Source organism: Bufo bufo, chromosome 2 (genome assembly GCF_905171765.1).
Source record: "Bufo bufo chromosome 2, aBufBuf1.1, whole genome shotgun sequence".
Taxonomy (NCBI): Eukaryota; Metazoa; Chordata; class Amphibia; order Anura; family Bufonidae; genus Bufo; species Bufo bufo.
Genome location: NC_053390.1, coordinates 401,436,839 through 401,459,846, shown reverse-complemented (window position 1 = coordinate 401,459,846; position 23,008 = coordinate 401,436,839). Strand labels below are relative to the sequence as shown.

Genomic DNA, 23,008 nt, shown 5'->3' with positions numbered 1-23,008 from the left:
ATTTAAAACTTTTCTGGGCCTTCTCCTCAACATGGGCCTAACAAAAAAGCATGAATTGCGGTCATATTGGTCCACGAACCCAATTCATCACATGCCCATGTTCTCTGCTGCCATGTCCAGGACACGATTTGAGACCATCCTGCGTTTCCTGCACTTTAGTGATAATAGCACCTCTCGTCCCAGAGGCCACCCAGCTTTTGACCGGCTCCACAAAATTCGGCCCCTCATAGACCACTTTAACACTAAATTTGCAGATTTGTGAACCCCTGAGCAAAACATCTGCATAGATGAGTCCCTGATACATTTTACCGGGCACCTTGGCTTCAAACAATACATCCCAAGCAAGCGCGCCCAGTATGGGGTCAAATTGTATAAGCTCTGTGAAAGGGCCACAGGCTATACGCACAAATTTCGTGTCTATGAGGGTAAAGATCAGACCCTGGAGCCGGTCGGTTGCCCTGACTACCTGGGGAACAGTGGGAAGACAGCCTGGGACTTGGTGTCACCCTTATTTGGCAAGGGGTACCTCCTTTATGTGGACAAATTTTACACAAGTGTGCCCCTCTTCAGGCATTTGTTTCTAGAACAGATTGGCTGCTGTGGCACCACGCGAACTAGTCGCCGGGGCTTCCCCCAACGGCTCGTTACCACCCGTCTTGCAAGGGGGGAGAGGGCTGCCTTGTGTAACAAAGAACTGCTAGCGGTGAAATGGAGAGACAAGCGTGACGTTTACATGCTCTCCTCCATTCACGCAGACACGACAATCCAAATTGAACGAGCAACTGGAGTAATTGAAAAGCCCCTCTGTGTCCACAACTATAATTTGCTCATAGGAGATGTGGACTTCAATGACCAGATATTGGCTCCTTATTTACTCTCCCACAGGACCAGACGCTGGTATAAGAAGGTGTCTGTATATTTAATTAAATTGGCTGTATATAATAGTTTTGTTCTCTACAGTAAGGCTGGGAGAACACGATCCTTCCTCAAATTTCAGGAAGAGATCATCGAGAACCTCCTGTATCCAGGATGTTCCGTGGCCCCATCCACAAGTGTAGTGAGCCGTCTACACGAGCGACATTTCCCTAATGTCGGTTGCTGGTACCTCAACCCAAGCGTCACCCCGTGTCTGTAGCAGGAGTGGAATAAGGCGTGGCACCCGCTATTTCTGTCCTGACTGCCCTGACCACCCTGCCCTATGCTTAGGGGTGTGTTTCCGGAAGTACCACACACAGGTACACTTAGTATAGGGATTGCGTGACACAGGACAGGCACACAGGGGTCCTAGGGCCCTTTCACACAGAGCTGCTGCAAACCTCTCCTTTCACCTGGGACAAAGTGCATAATGTACTTCGCCACATCTCTGGGCGATTTGCGCTTTGCACATTGTCCCATGGGGAAGGAGAGGTTTGTCCTATAAAAAAGGTAAAAAAATAAAAATAAAAATCACAGGTAAGCAAAAAAGTTAATGTTCCAAAAGTTCAATAAAGTTTATAAAAGTTAATGTTCTGTTTCAAATGTTATATAAAGTTAATGTTAATAAATTGATTGCGTTGCGGCCTGTTTTTTTTTTTGTTGGTTTTTTACCTTCTAGGTGGACCAACCGATGAACCAGCTGCAGCACTGATGTGCATTCTGACAGGAGCATTGCGCTGCTGTCAGATTACACAAAAGTCAGTGTATGCGGCGCTGCAAGACGAGATTTCTCCTCTGCAGTAAAAAAGATACGTTTGCCGAGGCTTATGAGCTGAGGGGCGGTGTTCATATGCTTTGGCAAACACTTGGTATATAAAAAATAAAAATAAAAATTCCGGTAATGATTTATTCATCCACATCGATTGATGTGAATGAAGAAAATCGGGTTTGCCAGGGCATACGGGCTGAGTGGGTTTGGATGTTGGGCGGAGCTCCTATGTCCTGGCAGACGCCTTTCCCCTCTTTTTTTGCACATTTTTTGGCAGGAGATTTTTTTCATCCACATTGATCGATGCGAATGAAGAAATCTGTGCAGTTCATTTTTTCTTTCAGCCCAGAGGCTGAACGAAAAAAAAAAATCTCATTACCCGTATGCTAAATATAAGGAGAATAGCAGAAACTTCTAATGCTGGCCATACATGTAATGATTGTGGAGACCCTCAAATGCCAGGGCAGTACAAACACCCCACAAATGATCCCATTTTGGAAAGAAGACACCCCAAGGTATTTCATGAGGGGCATGGGGAGTTCATGTAAAATTTTATTTTTTGTCACAAGTTAGTGGAATATGTAACTTTGTAAGGAAAAAATAAATAATAAATAATCATTTTCTGCTAACTTGTGACAAAAAAAATATATATTTTAGGAACTCGCCATGCCCCTCACGGAATACCTTGGGGTGTCTTCTTTCCAAAATGGGGTCACATGTGGGGTATTTATACTGCCCAGGCATTTTAGGGGCCCTAAAGCGTGAGAAGTCTGGAATCCAAATGTCTAAAAATGCCCTCCTAAAAAGGTACTCATTGGAATTTGGGCCCCTTTGTGCACCTAGGCTGCAAAAAAGTGTCACACATGTGGTATCGCCGTGCTCAGGAGAAGTAGGGCAATGCGTTTTGTGGTGTATTTTTACATATACCCATGCTGGGTGAGAGAAATATCTGTAAAATGACAACTTTGTATAAAAAAAAAAAATGGGAAAAGTTGTCTTTTACAGAGATATTTCTCTCACCCAGCATGGGTATATGCAAAAATACACCCCAAAACACATTGCCCTACTTCTCCTGAGTACGGCGATACCACATGTGACACTTTTTTACAGCCTAGGTGCGCAAAGGGGCCCAAATTCCAATGAGTATCTTTCCGATTTCACAGGGCATTTTTTACGCATTTGGATTCCAAACTACTTCTCACGCTTTAGGGCCCCTAAAATGCCAGGGCAGTATAAATACCCCACAAGTGACCCCATTTTGGAAAGAAGACACCCCAAGGTATTTCGTGAGGGGCATGGCGAGTTCATGTAAATTTTATTTTTTGTCACAAGTTAGTGGAATATGAGACTTTGTAAGAAAAAATAAATAAAAAAATATATAAAAATAATCATTTTCCGCTAACTTGTGACAAAAAATAAAAACTTCCATGAACTCACTATGCCCATCAGCGAATACCTTAGGGTGTCTACTTTCCGAAATGGGGTCATTTGTGGGGTGTTTCTACTGTCTGGGCATTGTAGAACCTCAGGAAACATGACAGGTGCTCAGAAAGTCAGAGCTGCTTCAAAATGCGGAAATTCACATTTTTGCACCATAGTTTGTAAACGCTATAACTTTTGCGCAAACCATTAAATATACACTTATTGCATTTTTTTTTTATCAAAGACATGTAGAACAATAAATTTAGAGAAAAATTAATATAGAAACGTAGTTTTATTTGAAAAAAAACAGAAAGTGAAAAATGTCATTTTTTTGCAAAGATTTCGGTCAATTTTGATTAATATCAAAAAAAGTAAAAATGTCAGCAGCAATGAAATACCACCAAATGAAAGGTCTATTAGTGAGAAGAAAAGGAGGTAAAATTAATTTGGGTTGCAAGTTGTATGACCAAGCAATAAACCGTGAAAGTAGTGTAGTGCAGAATTGTAAAAAGTGGTCTGGTCATTAAAGGGTTTCTATCACTTCGTATGACATAATTAGCTCTCAGAGACTAGCGATCCGCTAGTGTCTGCTCTGGCCAACCATCCTAATATAACAGCTTTTGGGGCAGCCGTTTTGCTAAAAAAAGAACTTTTATAAATATGCTAATGAGCCTCTAGGTGCTATGTGGGCGTCATTAGCACCTAGAGGCTCCATCTACCTTCATAAATAGCCACCGCCCAGCGCGTCCCTCCAGCCCGCCCATCTCCTGCTGAATGCGATCCTCCGTGTGACGCAGCGGACGAATTCTCGCGCATGCGCCGTGCGCGGCTGTATTCGGCACATGCGCAGTGAATGTCTGACCGCTTCCCTGCGCAGACATCTCCACTGCGCCTGCGCCGATGACGTCATAGTGCTCCAAGGAACAGGCGCAGTGGAGATGTCTGAGCAGGGAAGCGGTCAGACATTCACTGCGCATGCGCCGAATACAGCCGCGCACGGCGCATGCGCGAGAATTCATCCGCTGCGTCACACGGAGGATCGCATTCAGCAGGAGATGGGCGGGCTGGAGGGACGCGCTGGGCGGTGGCTATTTATGAAGGTAGACGGAGCCTCTAGGTGCTAATGACGCCCACATAGCACCTAGAGGCTCATTAGCATATTTATTAAAGTTCTTTTTTTAGCAAAACGGCTGCCCCAAAAGCTGTTATATTAGGATGGTTGGCCAGAGCAGACACTAGCGGATCGCTAGTGTCTGACAGCTAATTATGTCATACGAAGTGATAGAAACCCTTTAAGGGGGTTTAAGCTAGGGGAGCTGAGGTGGTTAAGTTATTACTTTTGCACGATAAAACCACTTAAAAAAATGGTTTTGCATCTCTACATCCCAAGACCCATATCCTTTTTATTTTTCTTTATAAGGAACTGTGTGAGGGCTTGATTTTTGTGACTTGTAATTTTCACTGGTATCATTTTGGTGTACATAAGAGATATTGATAACTTGTAATTGATCGCTTTTTTTTTGGTGTTGGATATGCTAAAAATTCTGGCTTTTTTTAAATTTAATAATCCTAAAGATAACAAACGTAGGCCGACTGTCCAGACCTGCACCAGATTTATCACAATGGCACAGGCTGGATGCTAAATCTGGTGCAGGGACAGACTCTTTTCTCTGACTCTATACCAACTATTGGTTGGCTTACTTTGAAGTAGATTTTTAAGCCAGATTCTGGCTCAATTTTGGTGCCAAAATGAGGCATATTAGGCCCTTCACCCTTTCCCATGAATCTCCACTAAGCCCTGCCCCTTGTCATGTATTTGGAAAAGTGTAGAAACAGAGAAATCTGTCTGCAAAAATTGATGCATCTATAACAGACATTAATAGAGTAAATCTAGGCCACTGTGCCTCTTAAAGTGTTGGTAAGAAATACATCTATTTTCAGTTGAATTTACAAAAATTTAAAAGCTTGACATTCATTAGGTCTGCAGATTTCTTTTGTTAAATTAAAGGAAAGATGCCACATGTTACATATGTAAATATTTCTTTCATTTTCAGTAACCACTACCACAGTAGAGCCATGGATAGCTTGACCCTAACCATACTAACCCAGCAATTTTATTAGGTGACTTAAATGTTAGCTGAATATACTGCACAAGTTTTAATTTAAAGGTGATCTCCCACATTTGGGTTTGTCTAACAAGTAGAGAGAATGAATTACATGAATGTATCTTAGATGTTATTATGGGACTCTCTATAGGACCTTTGCTATGTAGCTGGAATGTTTTCAGGATCATTAAAAGATTAATTTAGCATGCACCTGAAATAGCTGAAATTAGAGGATATAATTTCGAATGCCGAAGTTCAGTTCATTCAAGTAATTATGAAAAAAATATGTGCAGCAGTATCTTGGGTAATAAATAGTGCAATTCAGTTTCTGCCACACAACCGGTGAAGCCTCAAATTAAGTAGTGTAGCCTAGTCCTTAAATGGGTTGTGCAAGAATTGTTTTTTTAGTCAACCCCTCTACTTGGCTGGACCTGTAAAAGATGCGCCACTGGGCTCCCTCTCTGTAAGCATCCGGTTTGACATTGCCTGCAGCCAATCACTGGCCATGGCAATGTCAAAGTAAATGTTTTTAGCAAGGGAGCCCAGCAGAGCTGGAAGAGAAGGAGCAGAGAGCCAGCACCAGGGAGCAGGTAAGTAAGCTTCTCTTTACAGGTCCGGCCAAGAGGTTGCCAAAACCCTCCCCATTTTTGCCAAACCCATTTAATACATGAATTAAACTGATTAACAGCCATAGAAATTTACCTGATGGAGGCACTGCATCATTATACATGGATATCACACCACAGACAGCAATTCTTCCAAAATCCTTCATTTGTGGTAGTGCAGCATCGGAAAATTTCCCACCAACCTACAGAGTAAAGAACAAAATGTGTTTGTTTAATATATTGTGTATTTGTAGTCAACTTTTTTTGCTTGTCCCAAATCAATTTTTTGACATTGCTACTTCATTCTTAAATGTTCTTGGTTATTCAAAACTAATCTAATTCATCTATAAGGTCTCACTAATATATGCACCCTCGGATATAGGAGATGATAGCTACAGATTACATCATTACATAGAACTCCCAGACCAGTACAGACATGATTCAGCAGCGAACAGTAAATACTATATAGCACTCAAGTGTTTTATTCACATCTATACTAGCCCAGTACTTCTCTATGATATTCCATACTGTACTTTTCCGCGATTCTGAGTGAAACAGAATTATGGAGCCAAATTTGTTATCTCTAGGGGTATTATATGGGGTGCGGTTAGTTTCCACCCACCAGCTTAGATCCAACTGAGAATTAGAGATATAGCATGCAAAAGAGAAAGCTGCTAAAATATACCAGATAAGAAAAGTCATACTATGGTCAGATATAGCGTTATTACTCATATACACATTTTATTCTAAATTCAAGTGGCTTAGTTTTCCCCCTACCTCCCCAATACAAGAGAGCGCAAAACTTACATTCTCAAAATAGCAGTCATAGCCTTCTGGAGATGCCTTCTTCAGGGCTTCTTCCAAAGAACTCACTGTCTTATAGTTAAAAGCTTCATCAAAGCCAATTTCATTTAAATATTGGATTTTGTCATCTGAACCAGCAGATCCCACTACCTTACAGCCCTAAGGAAAAATACAAAAATTGCATATGACATTTTGATATTGGACGGGCCCACACTCCACTTTTAGACAACCTTCAGAATAAAAGGAACAAAATACTGAGAAGACTTCTAAACCTGTTGTACTTCACACCAGTTTGATTTGCCCATAGCAAGCAATCAGATTCCACCTTTCATTTTCCAAAAAAGCTATGAAAAATGAAAGGTGGAATCTGATTGGTTGCTATGGGCAACTAAGCTAGTTCTACTTTACACCAGTTTGATAAATCTCCCCTTTGTTTCTGGTGTCATAATGAACACAGTTTAGGACTAAAACATTCACAAAAATTTGTCTAAAAAGTGGCATAAGTTGGTGCAATTTGGAGCATGTAGGGCTGCTACACTCTCTTTTTGACACACATGACAAGGAGATAAGACTTAGTGGAAAGGGGTGGATCTTTGTAGGAAAGGGCAGGGCTTAAGATACACAATTTTGCGTTAAAATAAATAAAAATAAATCACAATTTTGCATCTGAAAAGCCAACCATTAGTTGATATAGAGTCAGAGTGGCTATCCCTGTACCACATTTATCATCCTGCTGGAGCCCCTGTGATAAATCTTGTGCAGGGTAAGACAGCCTGTCTAAGCTTACGCCATCTTTAGGATTAGTAAGTCTGGCCACTGTGCGAGATCCCAAGCTGTCCAGAATATAGCACCCAGCCAGAAATAAATAAAGGCTCTGACTTACCATTCTAGCACAGCCAGTACACTTTAAGGACACCAACACCCTATTGAAGAGCTCACTCCTGTGTTTAAAAGGGTTTTCCAAGTTTTTTTTTTTTAGCTGATGGCCTATTCTTTGGATTGGCTATCAGTATCTGATCAGTAGGGATCCAACACTCTGGACCCCTGTCGATCAGCTGTTTGAAAAGGCACCAGCACTCGCAGTAGCCCCACCACATTCTCGCAGTTTTATCTAGGCCATATATCACGTTCATTAGTCACATGGCCAAGGTGCTGCTTAGCCTTATTAAAATGAATGTGGCTGAGCTGCGATACCAATCACAGCCACTATACAATGTGTGGTGCTGTGCTTGTTGAACTGAGAGAAGGCATCAGCGCTACTGGGAGCACCGGTGCCTTTTCATGCAACAGATCTGTGGGGGTCCCGGGTGTCAGACCCCACCAATCAGATACTAATGACCTATCCAGAGGTACAGTATTAGAACTAAGTCTTATGCGAATCGACTTCGGATGTTCGATTCGCTCATCCCTAGTCATTAGTAAAATAAAAAGTCTTGTAAAACACCTTTAATCATGTGCTTGCCCTTGGATGACATTACAATAATGACTTCTTTGTTTAGGCTGGCCACTTCTATACCTCAGCCTGTTCACCACCCTGAGGTTTAAAAATAGAGCAAAGCTGGGACAGTTTATAAAATATGCCATGCAACACTTTCTTAACTAAAAATTCACCTCAATTCTTTTTTTGTATTTTTTTTTTTATTGTTAATCATTAACCTCTCTACAGAACACAGAATTCAACATTTCAAACAGGTGATATCACAGATCCAGAGTCAATTAAGAAAAAAAAAAACACACAAGAACAAAGGTGATACATCCCTCTAATTGCATCAACTTAATTTCTTACAATTAAAACATTTAAGGATTTTCTGACAAAATGGCACTTCCAGAATTTATAAACTATTTGGGACATAAAAATGTGTCATCAATAGTGACATTACATGATCGTGGCAATTTATTGCTGCCAGTTATGGAGACTTTCATCAAAAGAGGTCAAGCAACAGTGTTTGGTCACAACAATGTAACAGTAAGTTGTCTGTGATGCTTGCAATGTGAAACAGAATAGCATTAAAGGGGTTGGTCCATCTCACTCTTTGGTGGCATATCACTAGGATATGCCACCAATGTCCAATAGATGTGTGTCTGACCTCTGGGACCAGCACCTATCTCTAGAATGGGGCCTGCAAAGTGAAGGAGAGTGCACTGCACATGAGACATGCTCTCCATTAACTTTTATGGAAGTTCTAAAAAGAACCGAGTATTCTTGGCTATTTCTGGAACTCCCATAGAAGCGAATGGAGAGTGCACAGTGCAGACACTGCCACCTCTCCAAGAGTTCCGGAAATAACCGAGCCGGCGCACAGCTATTTTTGGTACTCCCATAGAAGTGAATGGTGGCCGCACTTGTGCAATGCACCCTCCTTCCCGTTGGCGGCCCTGTATCTATCTCTAGAGGTGGGACCCGCACCAATCGGACATTGGTGACATATTCTACTGATATGCCATCAAAATGTGAGATGGCCCAATGCCTTTAACTATTAACTACAGGACAGTAAAACAAAATGCCATCTTAATTTTACCAGGTTTGGAAGAAAGTCATCTGAAATGCACTATGAAATAAATTAAGTTTTAATGAAAAACAGTGTGTTAGCTTTCACGTTTACTTACTTTTATCTTGGCGATCTGTCCTACAACTGATCCGACTGCTCCAGCAGCACTATTGACAAGAACTACATCTCCTTCCTTAGGATTGCAGATTTCCAAAAGGCCAAAATATGCAGTTAAACTAATAAAATACAGAATAGTGCTGATAAATCACAAAGTCTAAAACACACCAGTGACACAGTCAGGGGCGGACTGGGAACTTAAAGTGGCCCTGGAAAAAATACTAAAAGTGGTACCGTTTTGAAGTCAGGTCCAAATTGATGGAAGGCAGAGCCAGCAATTGTGGCACATTATACCACCCCAACAGAGCCAAATACCATAGTCCATCACAAAATACTGCTCGCAGCACAAAATACATCCCCAAAGACTTCCACTGGCTGGCCACGAGGAGTGCTCAGGCGGCTCCCTGGGCATCGGCCCACCGGGAAATTTCCCTGTAAAGTCTATGGCCAATCCACCCCTGGGCACAGTACAAACAGCGTGGGTGGGGAGAGTTATATGTGGAGAGTTGCAAGCAAAGTGCTGCCTTCCCTGGCATATAACACTAACTAGCTATAAACTTGACATATACGGTACACTACATATTCTTTTATCACGTGCCCCATTGATATTTAATTTAATATGGCCTATGCCCTCTACACTGTTACAGATAAAATCTGTAAGTCTCAAATAGTATTATGTAAGAGCTGCTGCTGGCACATGCTGAATGGATAATAGGGAGAATCTGTCAAGCTGCCGGCAGGGAATTTCCTGCATATCATGATCATTGTTGGACTCCTTGCAGGCCATGAAAAAAGTTTAAAGTATCAAGTTTTCAAAGTTTGCTAACACACAAGTCAGGGCGTACATAGAAATCATTGGGCCTCATAGCAAGAGTCTGAAATGGGCCCCAGCCCCGCCCACTACCACCTTTTGCCCATCCCACTAACTGCCCTGGCTCCTCCCCAGCCATGCCCCCTTTTTCCAGTGGATAGGGGATAACCTCAAACAACCAGACTACCCCTTTAAAGCGGGGTATACGGGGTGCAGGGTCCAAGTATAAAGGTATATGGGGTACAGCTGTGTATACGGGGTGCAGCTGCAGGGTCCATGTATACAGGTATATGGGGTAAAGGAGTGTATACGGGGTGCAGAGTCCATGTATAAAGGTATATGGGGGTACAGCAGTGTATACGGGGTGCAGGGTCCATGTATACAGGTATATGAGGTACAGCAGTGTATACGGGGTGCAGGGTCCATGTACTGTATACAGGTATATGGGGTACAGCAGTGTATACGGGGTGCAGGGTCCATGTATACAGGTATATGAGGTACAGCAGTGTATACGGGGTGCAGGGTCCATGTATAAAGGTATATGGGGTACAGCAGTGTATAGAGGGCGCAGGGTCCATGTATACAGGTATATGGGGTACAACTCATGATGTCAGCATGTCTGTCACTACTTTATTCCGCCTTTAGAAACGCTAGACCAAATAACCTGTCAGGTTCCCTTTAAAATTCCCTCAAAACCAAAACTGCCCCGTGTAAACCAGATCAAATCAACATTAAATAAAAGCTTACCCAGGCATGCCTACTGTTCCGAGAGTCAGTGATCTGGGCAGAGATCCAGGCCATTCAGAAGGCAGTGGACGCAGATCTTTGCCGTTAGATATAAAGTGTGTTGTCCAGCCAGAGTTTCCAACATAATATCCACCCACTGTGAATGCTGAATTTTTGCTTTCTATTATCCTAAATGACAAAAAAAGTTTAGTTTTCAAAACAAGCACCCTTTAACATAATTTAGGATACCAGGACCACTTTTTTTTTTACAATTTTATTAATGACTGCTACTGTATAAAACTGTTTCTAAATAGGTTGGGTAGAAAAGATGAGGTAGACAAAGTACCGTATTTTTCGCCCTATAGGACGCACCTAAGTTTTTGAGGAGGAAAATAGGAAAAAAACATTTTCTTAACCAAAAGGTGTGCTTTTGGTGGGTTTTGAACTAATGGTTGTCTGTGCATGACACTATTATGGGGGATCTGTGGATGGCACTGTTATGTGAGGGATCTGTCAATGGCACTGTTATGGGGGGGCATCTGTGGGTGGCACTATTATGGGGTGGGGGGGGATCTGTGGATGGCACTATTATGGGGTGGAGGAACTGCTATATACGTGTCATCCACAGATTCCCCCGGGCCCCGCCGCTCACAACAGTATTTCTAAACAGTAATCCTTAGCCTCTTAACTTTAACTAAAGTTGCGCTCTCCCCTGTATCAGCATTTACGAACGAGCATCCGGAGCAGGCAGAGCGGCTGGCAGTGTAACGTCAGTCACCAACGTTGCGCGCCTGCTCCATTCATAAAGTGGGAGGAGCAGGCGTGCAAGGTCAGTGAGTGACGTAACGCTGCCAGCCGCTCTGCCTGCTCCGGATGCTCGCAAGTCAGACTGCGATGTAAAATGGCAGCATTCGCCCCATAAGACGCAGGGGCATTTCCCCCCCCCCCCCCCCACTTTTACTACGGTACATTTATTACTCTAATGTTACAGGTCTTATACTACTACTACTTAGGAGTTGAGCGGACACCTGGATGTTCGGGTTCGGCCGAACTTCACAAAAAAGTTAGTTCGGGACCCGAACCCCATTGAAGTCAATTGGGACCCGAACTTTTGAGCACTCAAATGGCTCTAAAAATGTGATGGAAAGGGCTAGAGGGCTGCAAATGCCAGCAAAATGTGGGTAAGAGCATGGCAAGTGCTCTGCAAACAAACGTGGATAGGGAAATGACTTTAAATAACATAAAATTTGTAAAAATGTAATGTCCCACTACATAAAGGTGGGCACTACTAAGGGTCAATTGGGTCATGTTGTTCCCCACCTCCTGTGGGAGATTGCTTATTGTATTTTGTATTGTATGACTGCATATTTCCCTGGTATTTCCCGTGTGCCAGGCCTGCTAGGGGTGTATTTTCTCCTCCGGAGCTGTAGAGGGAGCTAGGGAACCCCCTGGTATATATAGTTAGGCCCAGACAGGAAGTGGGAGTTGAGTCTAGCCCAGGAGGCTAAGCAAGTTCAGTCTAGCCTGCCTGAAGTCCTGAGTAAGTGAAGCTCAGAGGTTAATCCAGGAGGGGAGTTTCCTCCGGAGTTATCCTGCACCCTGCAGAGTCCAGAGCAGTGCTGATCCTATCCAGCCAAGTGGAAAGCTGAGAGGCAGAAGTTTATTGTTAGCAAGAGAATTTATGCCAGAGGAGGTTTCCCTACCCAAGGATAAAGCCAGCTATTAGGCATAAGGGCCTTGGAGAATGCCCAACGGGATCTTCAGAAAGTACAGCCTGATCTGTGAGGTTTATTTCCCTCTCAGTCACCTTGCTAGGATTCTACCTGCCACCTATGTAAAGCCTGCTTGTTGCTAATCTTCTTCATATGGAACTGTTTGGAGTTTGTACATAGTTTGAACTGTTCAGTAAAGAAGAATTCTAGTTCACTGCAATCGTGTGTACCTCCATTATTCCTCCTAACAATCGGTGTGCCACCGTTACCGGCACTTGCGTCACGAACTGTAAGGGATCTTGCCACAGGCACGCTAAACCTTCAACACCCAGGGCACCTCACCTATCAAGAGCGCCCCAGAGGATCTCCGTGCCAGCCTCTTCATCACTGACTGTACGCCTGCCCAGAGTATTACTACAAACTAAGTACTAAGAGCAACCCTCGGTCTGTCTACTGACCCCCGTGACCTCACTCTCGCTCCCCCTGAAGGACTGGCGTACTGCAAAAATAAAAAATTATAATCTTGATCTAGGAGGACGAGGTCCATAAGGAGTAGGAGGTTGAGGAGGCGGTGGATGTGGCGGTGTAAGTGGAGGAGGAGGTAGCCTACACTGGTTTTTGGTTTTAAATTTTATTTTTAAAATTAGGGTACACCCCAAAATATTGGGAAATATAACCTGTGATAACCCCCTACAGTCATGCTAAACACGCGTTCAGACAATACACTGGCTTCAGGGCAGGCCAGCACCTCCAAGGGGTAAAGGGCAAGCTCAGGTCATGTGCCCAATTTGGAGACCCAGAAGTTGAAGAGGGCAGACCCATCAGTCAGTACATGTAGGCGTGTGCACACATACTGCTCCACCATGTTGCACGTCCCAGGTGATGTCCACGATCCAATTGGATATCTGCTCTATCAACTTTCGATATTCTTTTCTGTGCCTACCATGTTGATCACGGTTAGCGGCGAATCAGGGTTCCACACCGGAGAGGGAGCGTGAGAAAGATACCACATCCAAGGGAGGTCAATGGCTCCAATGTGATCAAGCTCAAATGTGGGACAAGCTATTAAAGAGAAAGAATCGAATGAAAGGGCCAATTAAAAGACAAATTTTAGAAATTTAAGTCCCTATGCAGAGCAGAAGTTTTTAATCGGCAAAAATGGGTTAATATCACCCACCAATTGAACAGACGATTTTACAAAAATTAGGTCCCTGTCACCTATGCAGAGCAGGGTTTTGTATACGGCAAAAAATGGTAAAATGTCACCTGAGAATTTTACAGACGATTTTTTGAAATTTATGTCCCTGTCACCTATGCAGAACAGGGGTTTATTAACAGCAAAAATTGTAAAATGTCACCCAAGAATGTAACAGACGCTTTTGCACCCTGCTCCCTCTTTTGCTGTGCTGGTGCCTCTGTGCGACCACCGCCTCTTCCTCCGTACTAGACAGGTCACTCGCATGACCTTTATTCCATGTGGGGTCTACAGTCGTGGCCAAAAGTTTTGAGAATGACAAATTGGAAATTGGAAAAGTTGCTGCTTAAGTTTTTATAATAGCAATTTGCATATACTCCAGAATGTTATGAAGAGTGATCAGATGAATTGCATAGTCCTTCTTTGCCATGAAAATTAACTTAATCCCCAAAAAACCTTCCCACTGCATTTCATTGCTGTCATTAAAGGACCTGCTGAGATCATTTCAGTAATCGTCTTGTTAACTCAGGAGAGAATGTTGACGAGCACAAGGCTGGAGATCATTAGGTCAGGCTGATTGGGTTAAAATGGCAGACTTGACATGTTAAAAGGAGGGTGATGCTTGAAATCATTGTTCTTCCATTGTTAACCATGGCGACCTGCAAAGAAACACGTGCAGCCATCATTGCGTTGCCTAAAAATGGCTTCACAGGCAAGGATATTGTGGCTACTAAGATTGCACCTCAATCAACAATTTATAGGATCATCAAGAACTTCAAGGAAAGAGGTTCAATTCTTGTTAAAAAGGCTTCAGGGCGTCCAAGAAAGTACAGCAAGCGCCAGGATCGTCTCCTAAAGAGGATTCAGCTGCGGGATCGGAGTGCCACCAGTGCAGAGCTTGCTCAGGAATGGCAGCAGGCAGGTGTGAGCGCATCTGCACGCACAGTGAGGCGAAGACTTTTGGAAGATGGCCTGGTATCAAGAAGGGCAGCAAAGAAGCCACTTCTTTCAAAAAAAAAACACCAGGGACAGATTGATCTTCTGCAGAAAGTATGGTGAATGGACTGCTGAGGACTGGGGCAAAGTCATATTCTCCGATGAAGCCTCTTTCCGATTGTTTGGGGCATCTGGAAAAAGGCTTGTCGGGAGAAGAAAAGGTGAGCGCTACCATCAGTCCTGTGTCATGCGAACAGTAAAGCATCCTGAGACCATTCATGTGTGGGATTGCTTCTCATCCAAGGGAGTGGGCTCACTCACAATTTTGCCCAAAAACACAGCCATGAATAAAAAATGGTACCAAAACACCCTCCAACAGCAACTTCTTCCAACAACAGTTTGATGAAGAACAATGCATTTTCCAGCACGACGGAGCACCGTGTCATAAGGCAAAAGTGATAACTAAGATCTCCCCAGATCTTAATCCCATTGAGAACTTGTGGTCAATCCTCAAGAGGTGGGTGGACAAACAAAAACCCACTAATTCTGACAAACTCCAAGAAGTGATTATGAACGAATGGGTTGCTATCAGTCAGGAATTGGCCCAGAAGTTGATTGAGAGCATGCCCAGTCTAATTGCAGAGGTCCTGAAAAAGAAGGGCCAACACTGCAAATACTGACTCTTTGCATAAATGTCATGTAATTGTCGATAAAAGCCTTTGAAACGTATGAAGTGCGTGTAATTATATTTCACTACATCACAGAAACAACTGAAACAAAAGATCTAAAAGCAGTTTAGCAGCAAACTTTGTGAAAACTAATATTTGTGTCATTCTCAAAACTTTTGGCCACGACTGTAGTATCTCATCATCCTCCACATCATCTTCCACCCACTCTTTACCACTGCCCTCCTAGTCGGTCTGCAGACTGCAGAAAGCCACAGCAGTTGGCACTTGTGTTTTGTCATCAGAGACGTGCTGAGGTGGTCTTCCAATGTCCTCATCCTGAAACATAAGTGGTTAGGCATCAGTGCACTCAATCTCTTCCACTTCTGGGGCAGGGCTATGTGGATGGCCCACGGAAACCCTGCCAGCAGTCTCATCAAAAAGCATAACAGACTGCTGCATGACTTGGGGCTCAGACTGCTTGCCTGATTTGCAAGGGGGTGAGTTAAAAGACAGATGGACATGGGCTGTACGTGCCAACTCTGATCTTTCAGCAGGGAACTGGGTGGGAGACCATGCGAAGGAACTGTAGGCACTGTCAGCCCCCCAATCTACTATAGTCTGTACTTGTTCTAGCCTCACCTGATTCGTACTGTCCTAAATGCAGTGTAGGCCGCAAAAGTACTTTCTAGCGCAAAAGATGATCATTCGTCACCCAACAATGTAACAGACGAATTAGTGAAATGTATTTCCTTATCTACTATGTAGAGCAGGGGTATATCACAGCCAAAAATTGGCGAATTTAAACCCTATGAAATGATCCCTCTTCCTCCTCCTCCTCCTCCTGTGCCACATCCTCTTCAATCATCCCCAGGAGCGTTTTTTCAAGGAGGCATAGAAGTGGGATAGCAACGCTGAGAACGGCGTTATCGGCACTGGCCATGTTGGTGGAGTACTCAAAACAGCGCAACAAGGAACACAGGTCTCGCATGGAGGCCCAGTCATTGGTGGTGAAGTGGTGCTGTTCCGCCTAGCGACTCACCCGTGCGTGCTGCAGCTGAAAGTCCACTATCGCCTGCTGCTGCTCGCACAGTCTGGCCAGCATGTGCAAGGTGGAGTTCCACCTTGTGGGCACGTCGCACATGAGGCGGTGAGCTGGAAGTTACGCTGCAGTGCTGACAGGCGAGCAGCAGCAGGGTGAGAAGGCCAGAAGCACGCACAGACGGCCCGCACTTTATGCAGCAGCTCTGACATACAGTATCAGGGTAATTTTTTTAAGGAACTCTGCACCACCAAATTCAGCAGACTTGCTACGAGATTTTGCTTATTAGTGCACACCACCAGGCCAGGTTTGAGGCTCACTAGCACCAACCACTCATTGGTCTGTTGTTCAAGTCCCGTTCACAGCTGCTGCGCAGTGTGGGGTTAGTCCCCCAAACAGATAAGTTTTAAAATTGCCTGCGCTGAAGTTGGTGGTGAAGGTGTTATGCTGACCAGATGAGGAAGCGGAGTAGGAGGAGGAAGCAACAAGAGGCAAACTAAAGCACCCTGCAATCCTCGGTGGTGGAAGGACATGCGCCAAACTGCTATCCGCCTCAGGCCAAGCCGCCACTGCATTTACCCAGTGTTCTGTTAGGGAGATATAACATCCCTGACCGTGCTTACTGGTCCACGTATCCGTAGTTAGGTGGACCTTGCCACAGATGGCGTTGCGCAGTGCACACCTGATTTTGTCCCCCACTTGGTTGCGCAGGGAAGGGATAGCACGCCTGGAAAAGTAGTGGGGCTGGGTACGACGTACTGTGAGACAGCCACCACCATAAGGCTTTTAAAACTCTCCGTCTCCACCAGACGGAATGACAGCATTTCAAAGGCCAGTAATTTTGAAATGCTGGCATTCAGGGCCAGGGATCGCGGGTGGGTAGGGGGTACTTCCTCTTCCGGAGAGATGAACGCTTCCGTGGGACATTGTGGAGATGCTTGGTGACCCAGGTGGTGGTGTTGCTGGCAGATCCTCTGTTTGCAGGGTGGCAGGTGGCACTGTCACTCCAGAGGTGGATGAAGAGGCCTAGACTGCAGCAGAAGAGGAAGGGCCAGAGACCTTTCTTGGTTTTTGAGGTGTCTACTCCACTGTAGCTCGTGCTTTGCACTTCGATGCCTGGTCATGCCGGTTGTGCTCAGGTTGAGAATGTTTATGCCTCATTTCAGGCTCTGATTGCACTTGTGTCTTGTCGTCAGCCCATTGTCTGAAGAACTACCACACCAGGGAACTCCTTGGAGCTGGCTTTGGTGTGCTCGGTCCTTTGCTGCGGTGGGCAGTAGCAGGCGTACTGTCTAGGGGACGGCGGCTCCGCTTTTGCACCCTGCTCCCTCTTCTGCTGTGCTGGTGGCTCTGTGCGACCACCGCCTCTTCCTCCGAACTACATAGGTCACTCGCATGACCTTGATTCCATGTGGGGTCGAGGACCTCATAGTCTTCACCCCTGCCCTCCTTGTCGGTCTGCACACTGCAGAAAGCCACAGCAGTTGGCACCTGTGTTTCGTCATCATCCCAGATGTGCTGCGGTGGTCCTCCCATGTACTAGTAACATAGTAACATAGTACATAAGGCCGAAAAAAGACATTTGTCCATCCAGTTCGGCCTGGTATCCTGCAAGTTGATCCAGAGGAAGGCAAAAAATACTTCAATTACTCTTACCGGTAATATGTTTTCCATGAGCCCATGACAGCACCTGTGAGAGATCCTCCTCCTTCCGGACAGGAAACAGGAACTTCCCAGATCTTTAAATTGGTCCCATGCCTTCCACCTTCAGTATTTGACAAGATTCCTGGGACCAGCAACACACCTATATATAGTGAAAACTAACAACATAGGCGAGAAAACATAATAGAAAAAAACTCTGCGCCAAATATATGCCAGGCATATCTCTTCTTTGGCACCATACTAAAGAGTAAATTTCTCTCTTTTTTTTTTTTTTTTCAAGGGAGGGAATTATGTAGGTGCTGTCATGGGCTCATGGAAAACATATTACCGGTAAGAGTAATTGAAGTATTTCCATTACGCCCCATGACAGCACCTGTGAGAGACTAGACTAGATAACTATTAGGGAGGGACTACAGCCTGCAGCACCTTTCTCCCAAAAGACATATCCTGCACAGATGAAAGGTCCAACCTGTAGTGCTTGTAAAACGTAAAGGGGGAACTCCACGTTGCAGCCCAGCAGATTTGTTCTATGGTAGCACACCCTTTTTCTGCCCAGGAAGAGGCTACTGCCCTGGTGGAATGGGCTGAAAAATCTGAAGGGACCTGACAATCTGATAGTGAATATGCCAAACCTATCGCTCTCTTGATCCATCTGGCTAAGGTACGGCTTGTAACCTTTGAGCCCCTGTTCTGACCCTGAAATTGAACAAAGAGTTGCGGGGTCTTTCTAAAGTCCTTCGTAGACTCTAAATACGCACAGACACACCTTCTTACGTCTAAAGTATGAAAGGATCTTTCTCCTTCATTCTTTGGGTCCTGACAAAAGGAAGGGAGAACTATCTCCTGAGACTTATGGAATACCGACACTACTTTGGGCAGGAATGCAGGGTCTGGTTTAAAAACAATCCTATCCTCCAGAATCTGAGTATATGGTGGGGAAGAGGACAAGGCGGACATCTCTCCTACTCGTCTGGCAGATGTAATGGCCACTAAAAATACGGTCTTATAGGACAACATCTTTAAGGGGATGTCCCCCAGAGGCTCAAACGGAGCCTTGGTTAGAGCAGAAAGAACCAGGTTAAGGTCCCATGGGGCTGACTTAGATTTAACTATAGGACATAGTCTAGAGGACCCCCTAATGAACCTTTTGACCCAAGGATGAGTAGCCAATCGAAAGTCAAACAGGACACTCAGTGCTAAAGCTTTTTGTTAAGGCCTTCCTGCAAAAAGTTCAAAATTAACGGGATGTTGGGTGAGCTCAAGTCTAAGCCTGGACCTGCAAACCGAAGGAAGGTTTTCCATACTCTCAGATAGATTTCGGAGGTGACTTTTTTCCTACTAGCCAGGAGAGTCCCAATGACTTGTTCTGATAGGCCTCTAGACCTGAAGAATGTCCTCTCAAAATCCAAGCTGTCAGGTGGAGGTTCTTGACTTCCGGATGACGTAGAGGGCCCCGATATAATAGGTCCTGTCTTTCTGGAAGCACCCAGGGATCGGCTATTGATAGTCTCCTCAACCAAGCAACCTAAACTCTTTTTGGCCAGAATGGTGCTATTAGTATCACTGTAGCCTGTTCCCTCCTGATCTTCTGGATCACTCTGGGCAATAGGGTGATGGGAGGGAAAGCATAGACTAGGCCCTTCAGATTTATCATCAGCCTGTTGGGCTTGGGGACCAGAAATGGGGTTGAATAAAAACCCCCTCCTTGTTCGTCCTTTGGGACTGGAACAAGGACTACCTTCTCCAGGAGGTTGTTTATTTCCTCCGAAGGTGCCACCTGTTCTGGAGGATTTTGGTTTAATGAAGTAATTTTGAATGTCCTGGGTGGTAGTCTCTTGAAGTCTAGGCGATAGCCTTCCCTTATAACACCCTTTATCCAGGCGCTTGCGGTAATATTTCGCCAGGCCGGAAAAAATAAGGAAAGACGACCGCCTACTTGGGGTCTGGCGTCATTGTTGAGTGGAACTTGATGTTTGAGGTCTGGATTTAAACAGCACACCTTTGGATTTATCAGAACTCCACTCCCTCCTTATCTTTTGATCCCCAAAACCTTTCCTTCTTTCATTGATCCGAAATGGCTTCCCCTGTTTAGGAAAGGACAGTGCTGGAAATCCTTTTTTCTTATCAGATGCCTTATCTAAAATATCATCTAAGGCTGACCCAAACAAAAAATCTCCTTGGCAAGGGAGGGCACAGAGCTTAGATTTTGAAGCTACATCGCCCTTCCACCCTTTCAACCATAACGACCTTCTGGCTGAATTGGACAATGCAGCCGCCCTAGCGGAAAGCCTCAATGCATCAGCAGAGGCATCAGAGATGAAATCCACTGCACTGGACATAGTTGGTATAGCCTCCAGCAGCTGATCCCAAGGAGTCTTGTTCTCTATATGAGACTCTAATTCCTCCAACCAGAGCTTTAATGACCTTGCCACCGAGGTAGTCGCTATATTTGGTTTAAAGGCAGAAGTGGAAGCTTCCCAATTCTTCCTTAAGTACGCATCAGCCCTTTTGTCCATGGGATCTGTAAGGGACCCTAAATCCTCAAACGGGAGAGCTGACTTCTTATTTATCTTAGCTACGGAAGAGTCTACCTTCGGTACCTCCTGCCAAGCTGATACTTCTTGATCGTCAAAGGGGTACTTTCTCCTGACTGCTCTAGGGATAAAGAATTTTTTATCGGGCTTCTCCCATTCGCGTTTAATCAGGTCCTTGATACAGTCCTGAATGGGGAACACCCTAGACTTTTTAGGCTTTAGGCTCTCAAACATTAGCTCTGGTCTAGACCTGGACTGCTTTTCTTCCTCAAGCTCAATCGTGGATCTAACCGCCTTCAATAGTAGATCTGTATTTTCCGCTCTAAATAACGGCTTCCCTGTCAAATCCTCAGAGGAGGAATCTGAGTCTGCAATAGCGCCCTCCTCAGACCCAGAGTCCATAGAATCCTCCACTATCGCCTTTTGGGCCCTCTTATGCCTGGATGAGCTAGGCAGGGATTTTTTAAACTCCTCCACAGAAGAACGTACTTCGTTTTTAACTAAATCCTGGATACTTTGCAATAAAGATGGCGACTCCTCTGCCACTAACTTATCCAGACATGATTGACAACATGTTTTTGGGTAAGACGGATCCAACTTCCTCTTGCAAATTCCACACTCTTTAGCTCTTTTGTGGGAAGCTTTCTTTGGGGCTTCTTTAACCTGCATTTAATAAAACAGCCCAATCAGTCTAACCTGACCATAATAATAACTCCCCGAAGGGAGATGGTGGGGGTTAACCCCTCTTACCCCCAGGAGTACCATGCTTGGTTCCAAAAGCTGCTCCTGTCTGTCGGTGCGCTGTTGTACTTCCCCCTCTTCTTGCATGATAATGCTGCCTCAAGGGGGGCCAATGGAGGGCTGCAGGTGCCGCCTGGCGTCCGGTCCGGTCAGTATCTGCCTGCTGCTGCTCCCTCCACGCTGGCTGGCCGGCGTTCCCTTTTTCAAATGGGCCGCGCAGCGCCCGCCATGTTTAAGCTCCTCCCCTTCCGGCCGGTGGAACGCACGCGTCACCCTCCGGTGCGACGCGCACGCCCAGCTCAGCCAGCCTCAATGAGAGGAGAAGACAAACCTCCCCCCTCACGCCGCAACTTCGCCGGCAGGCAGGGTCACAAGGCAGCAACAGGATTCCCCCCATGGCACCAAAGAAGGCAAAAAACAGCAGACGCCGGGCTTCTCAGCGGCTCCTAGTGGAGACTTACGCCGACAGGTACCTCCACTAGGTTTCGTTTTAACCCTAGAGATCCTGCAGCCGAAAATAGACCTGGAAAGAAATCCTCCTGTCCCTGGACAGGAAACAGGAAAGAACTGAAGGTGGAAGGCATGGGACCAATTTAAAGATCTGGGAAGTTCCTGTTTCCTGCCTGGAAGGAGGAGGATCTCACAGGTGCTGTCATGGGGCGTAATGGAAAACCCTGTGAGGTAGAAGTCAATTTTCCTCACTTTAGGGGATTAAAAATTCCTTCCTGACTCCAATCAGGCAATCAGAATAACTCCCTGGATCAACGACCCCTCTCTAGTAGCTATAGCCTGTAATATTATTACACTCTAGAAATACATCCAGGCCCCTCTTGAATTCCTTTATTGTACTCACCATCACCACCTCCTCAGGCAGAGAGTTCCATAGTCTCACTGCTCTTACCGTAAAGAATCCTTTTCTATGTTTGTGTACAAACCTTCTTTCCTCCAGACGCAGAGGATGTCCCCTCGTCACAGTTACAGTCCTGGGGATAAATAGATGATGGGATAGATCTCTGTACTGACCCCTGATATATTTATACATAGTAATTAGATCTCCCCTCAGTCGTCTTTTCTAACGTGAATAACCCTAATTTTGATAATCTTTCAGGGTACTGTAGTTGCCCCATTCCAGTTATTACTTTAGTTGCCCTCCTCTGGACCCTCTCCAGCTCTGCTATGTCTGCCTTGTTCACTGGAGCCCAGAACTGTACACAGTACTCCATGTGTGGTCTGACTAATGATTTGTAAAGTAGTAGGAATATGTTCTCATCACGGGCATCTATGCCCCTTCTGATGCAACCCATTATCTTATTGGCCTTGGCAGCAGCTGCCTGACACTTTTTTGCAGCTTAGTTTGCTGTTTATTAAAATTCCTAGATCCTTTTCCATGTCAGTATTACCGAGTATTTTACCATTTAGTATGTACGGGTGACTTGCATTATTTCTTCCCATGTGCATAACCTTACATTTGTCAGTGTTAAACCTCATCTGCCACGTATCTGCCCAAGCCTCCAATCGATCCAGATCCCTCTGTAGTAGTATACTGTCCTCTTCAGTGTTAATTACTTTACACAGTTTAGTGTCATCTGCGAAAATTGATATTTTACTATGCAAGCCTTCTACAAGATCATAAATATATTGGAGAATAGGGCCCAATACTGACTCCTGAGGTACTCCACTAGTGACAGTGACCCAATCTGAGTATGTACCGTTCATAACCACCCTCTGTTTTCTATTCCTCAGCCAGTTAGTTACTTA

The 23,008-nt window shown here is 44.8% G+C and overlaps 1 protein-coding gene across 1 annotated transcript in view; it reads right to left on the bottom strand.

The window, feature by feature from the left end:
* The window catches only part of LOC120989266 (prostaglandin reductase 1-like), an 87,170-nt gene that overhangs the window by 22,073 nt on the left and 42,089 nt on the right, over positions 1 to 23,008 (bottom strand). The window contains exons 5-8 of the mRNA XM_040417256.1: positions 10,785 to 10,952; positions 9,228 to 9,345; positions 6,624 to 6,779; positions 5,914 to 6,019 (exon numbers count right to left, since the gene is read on the bottom strand). Of these exons, the coding sequence (XP_040273190.1) occupies positions 5,914 to 6,019; positions 6,624 to 6,779; positions 9,228 to 9,345; positions 10,785 to 10,952 (548 nt within the window). The remainder of the gene's footprint in view (positions 1 to 5,913; positions 6,020 to 6,623; positions 6,780 to 9,227; positions 9,346 to 10,784; positions 10,953 to 23,008) is intronic.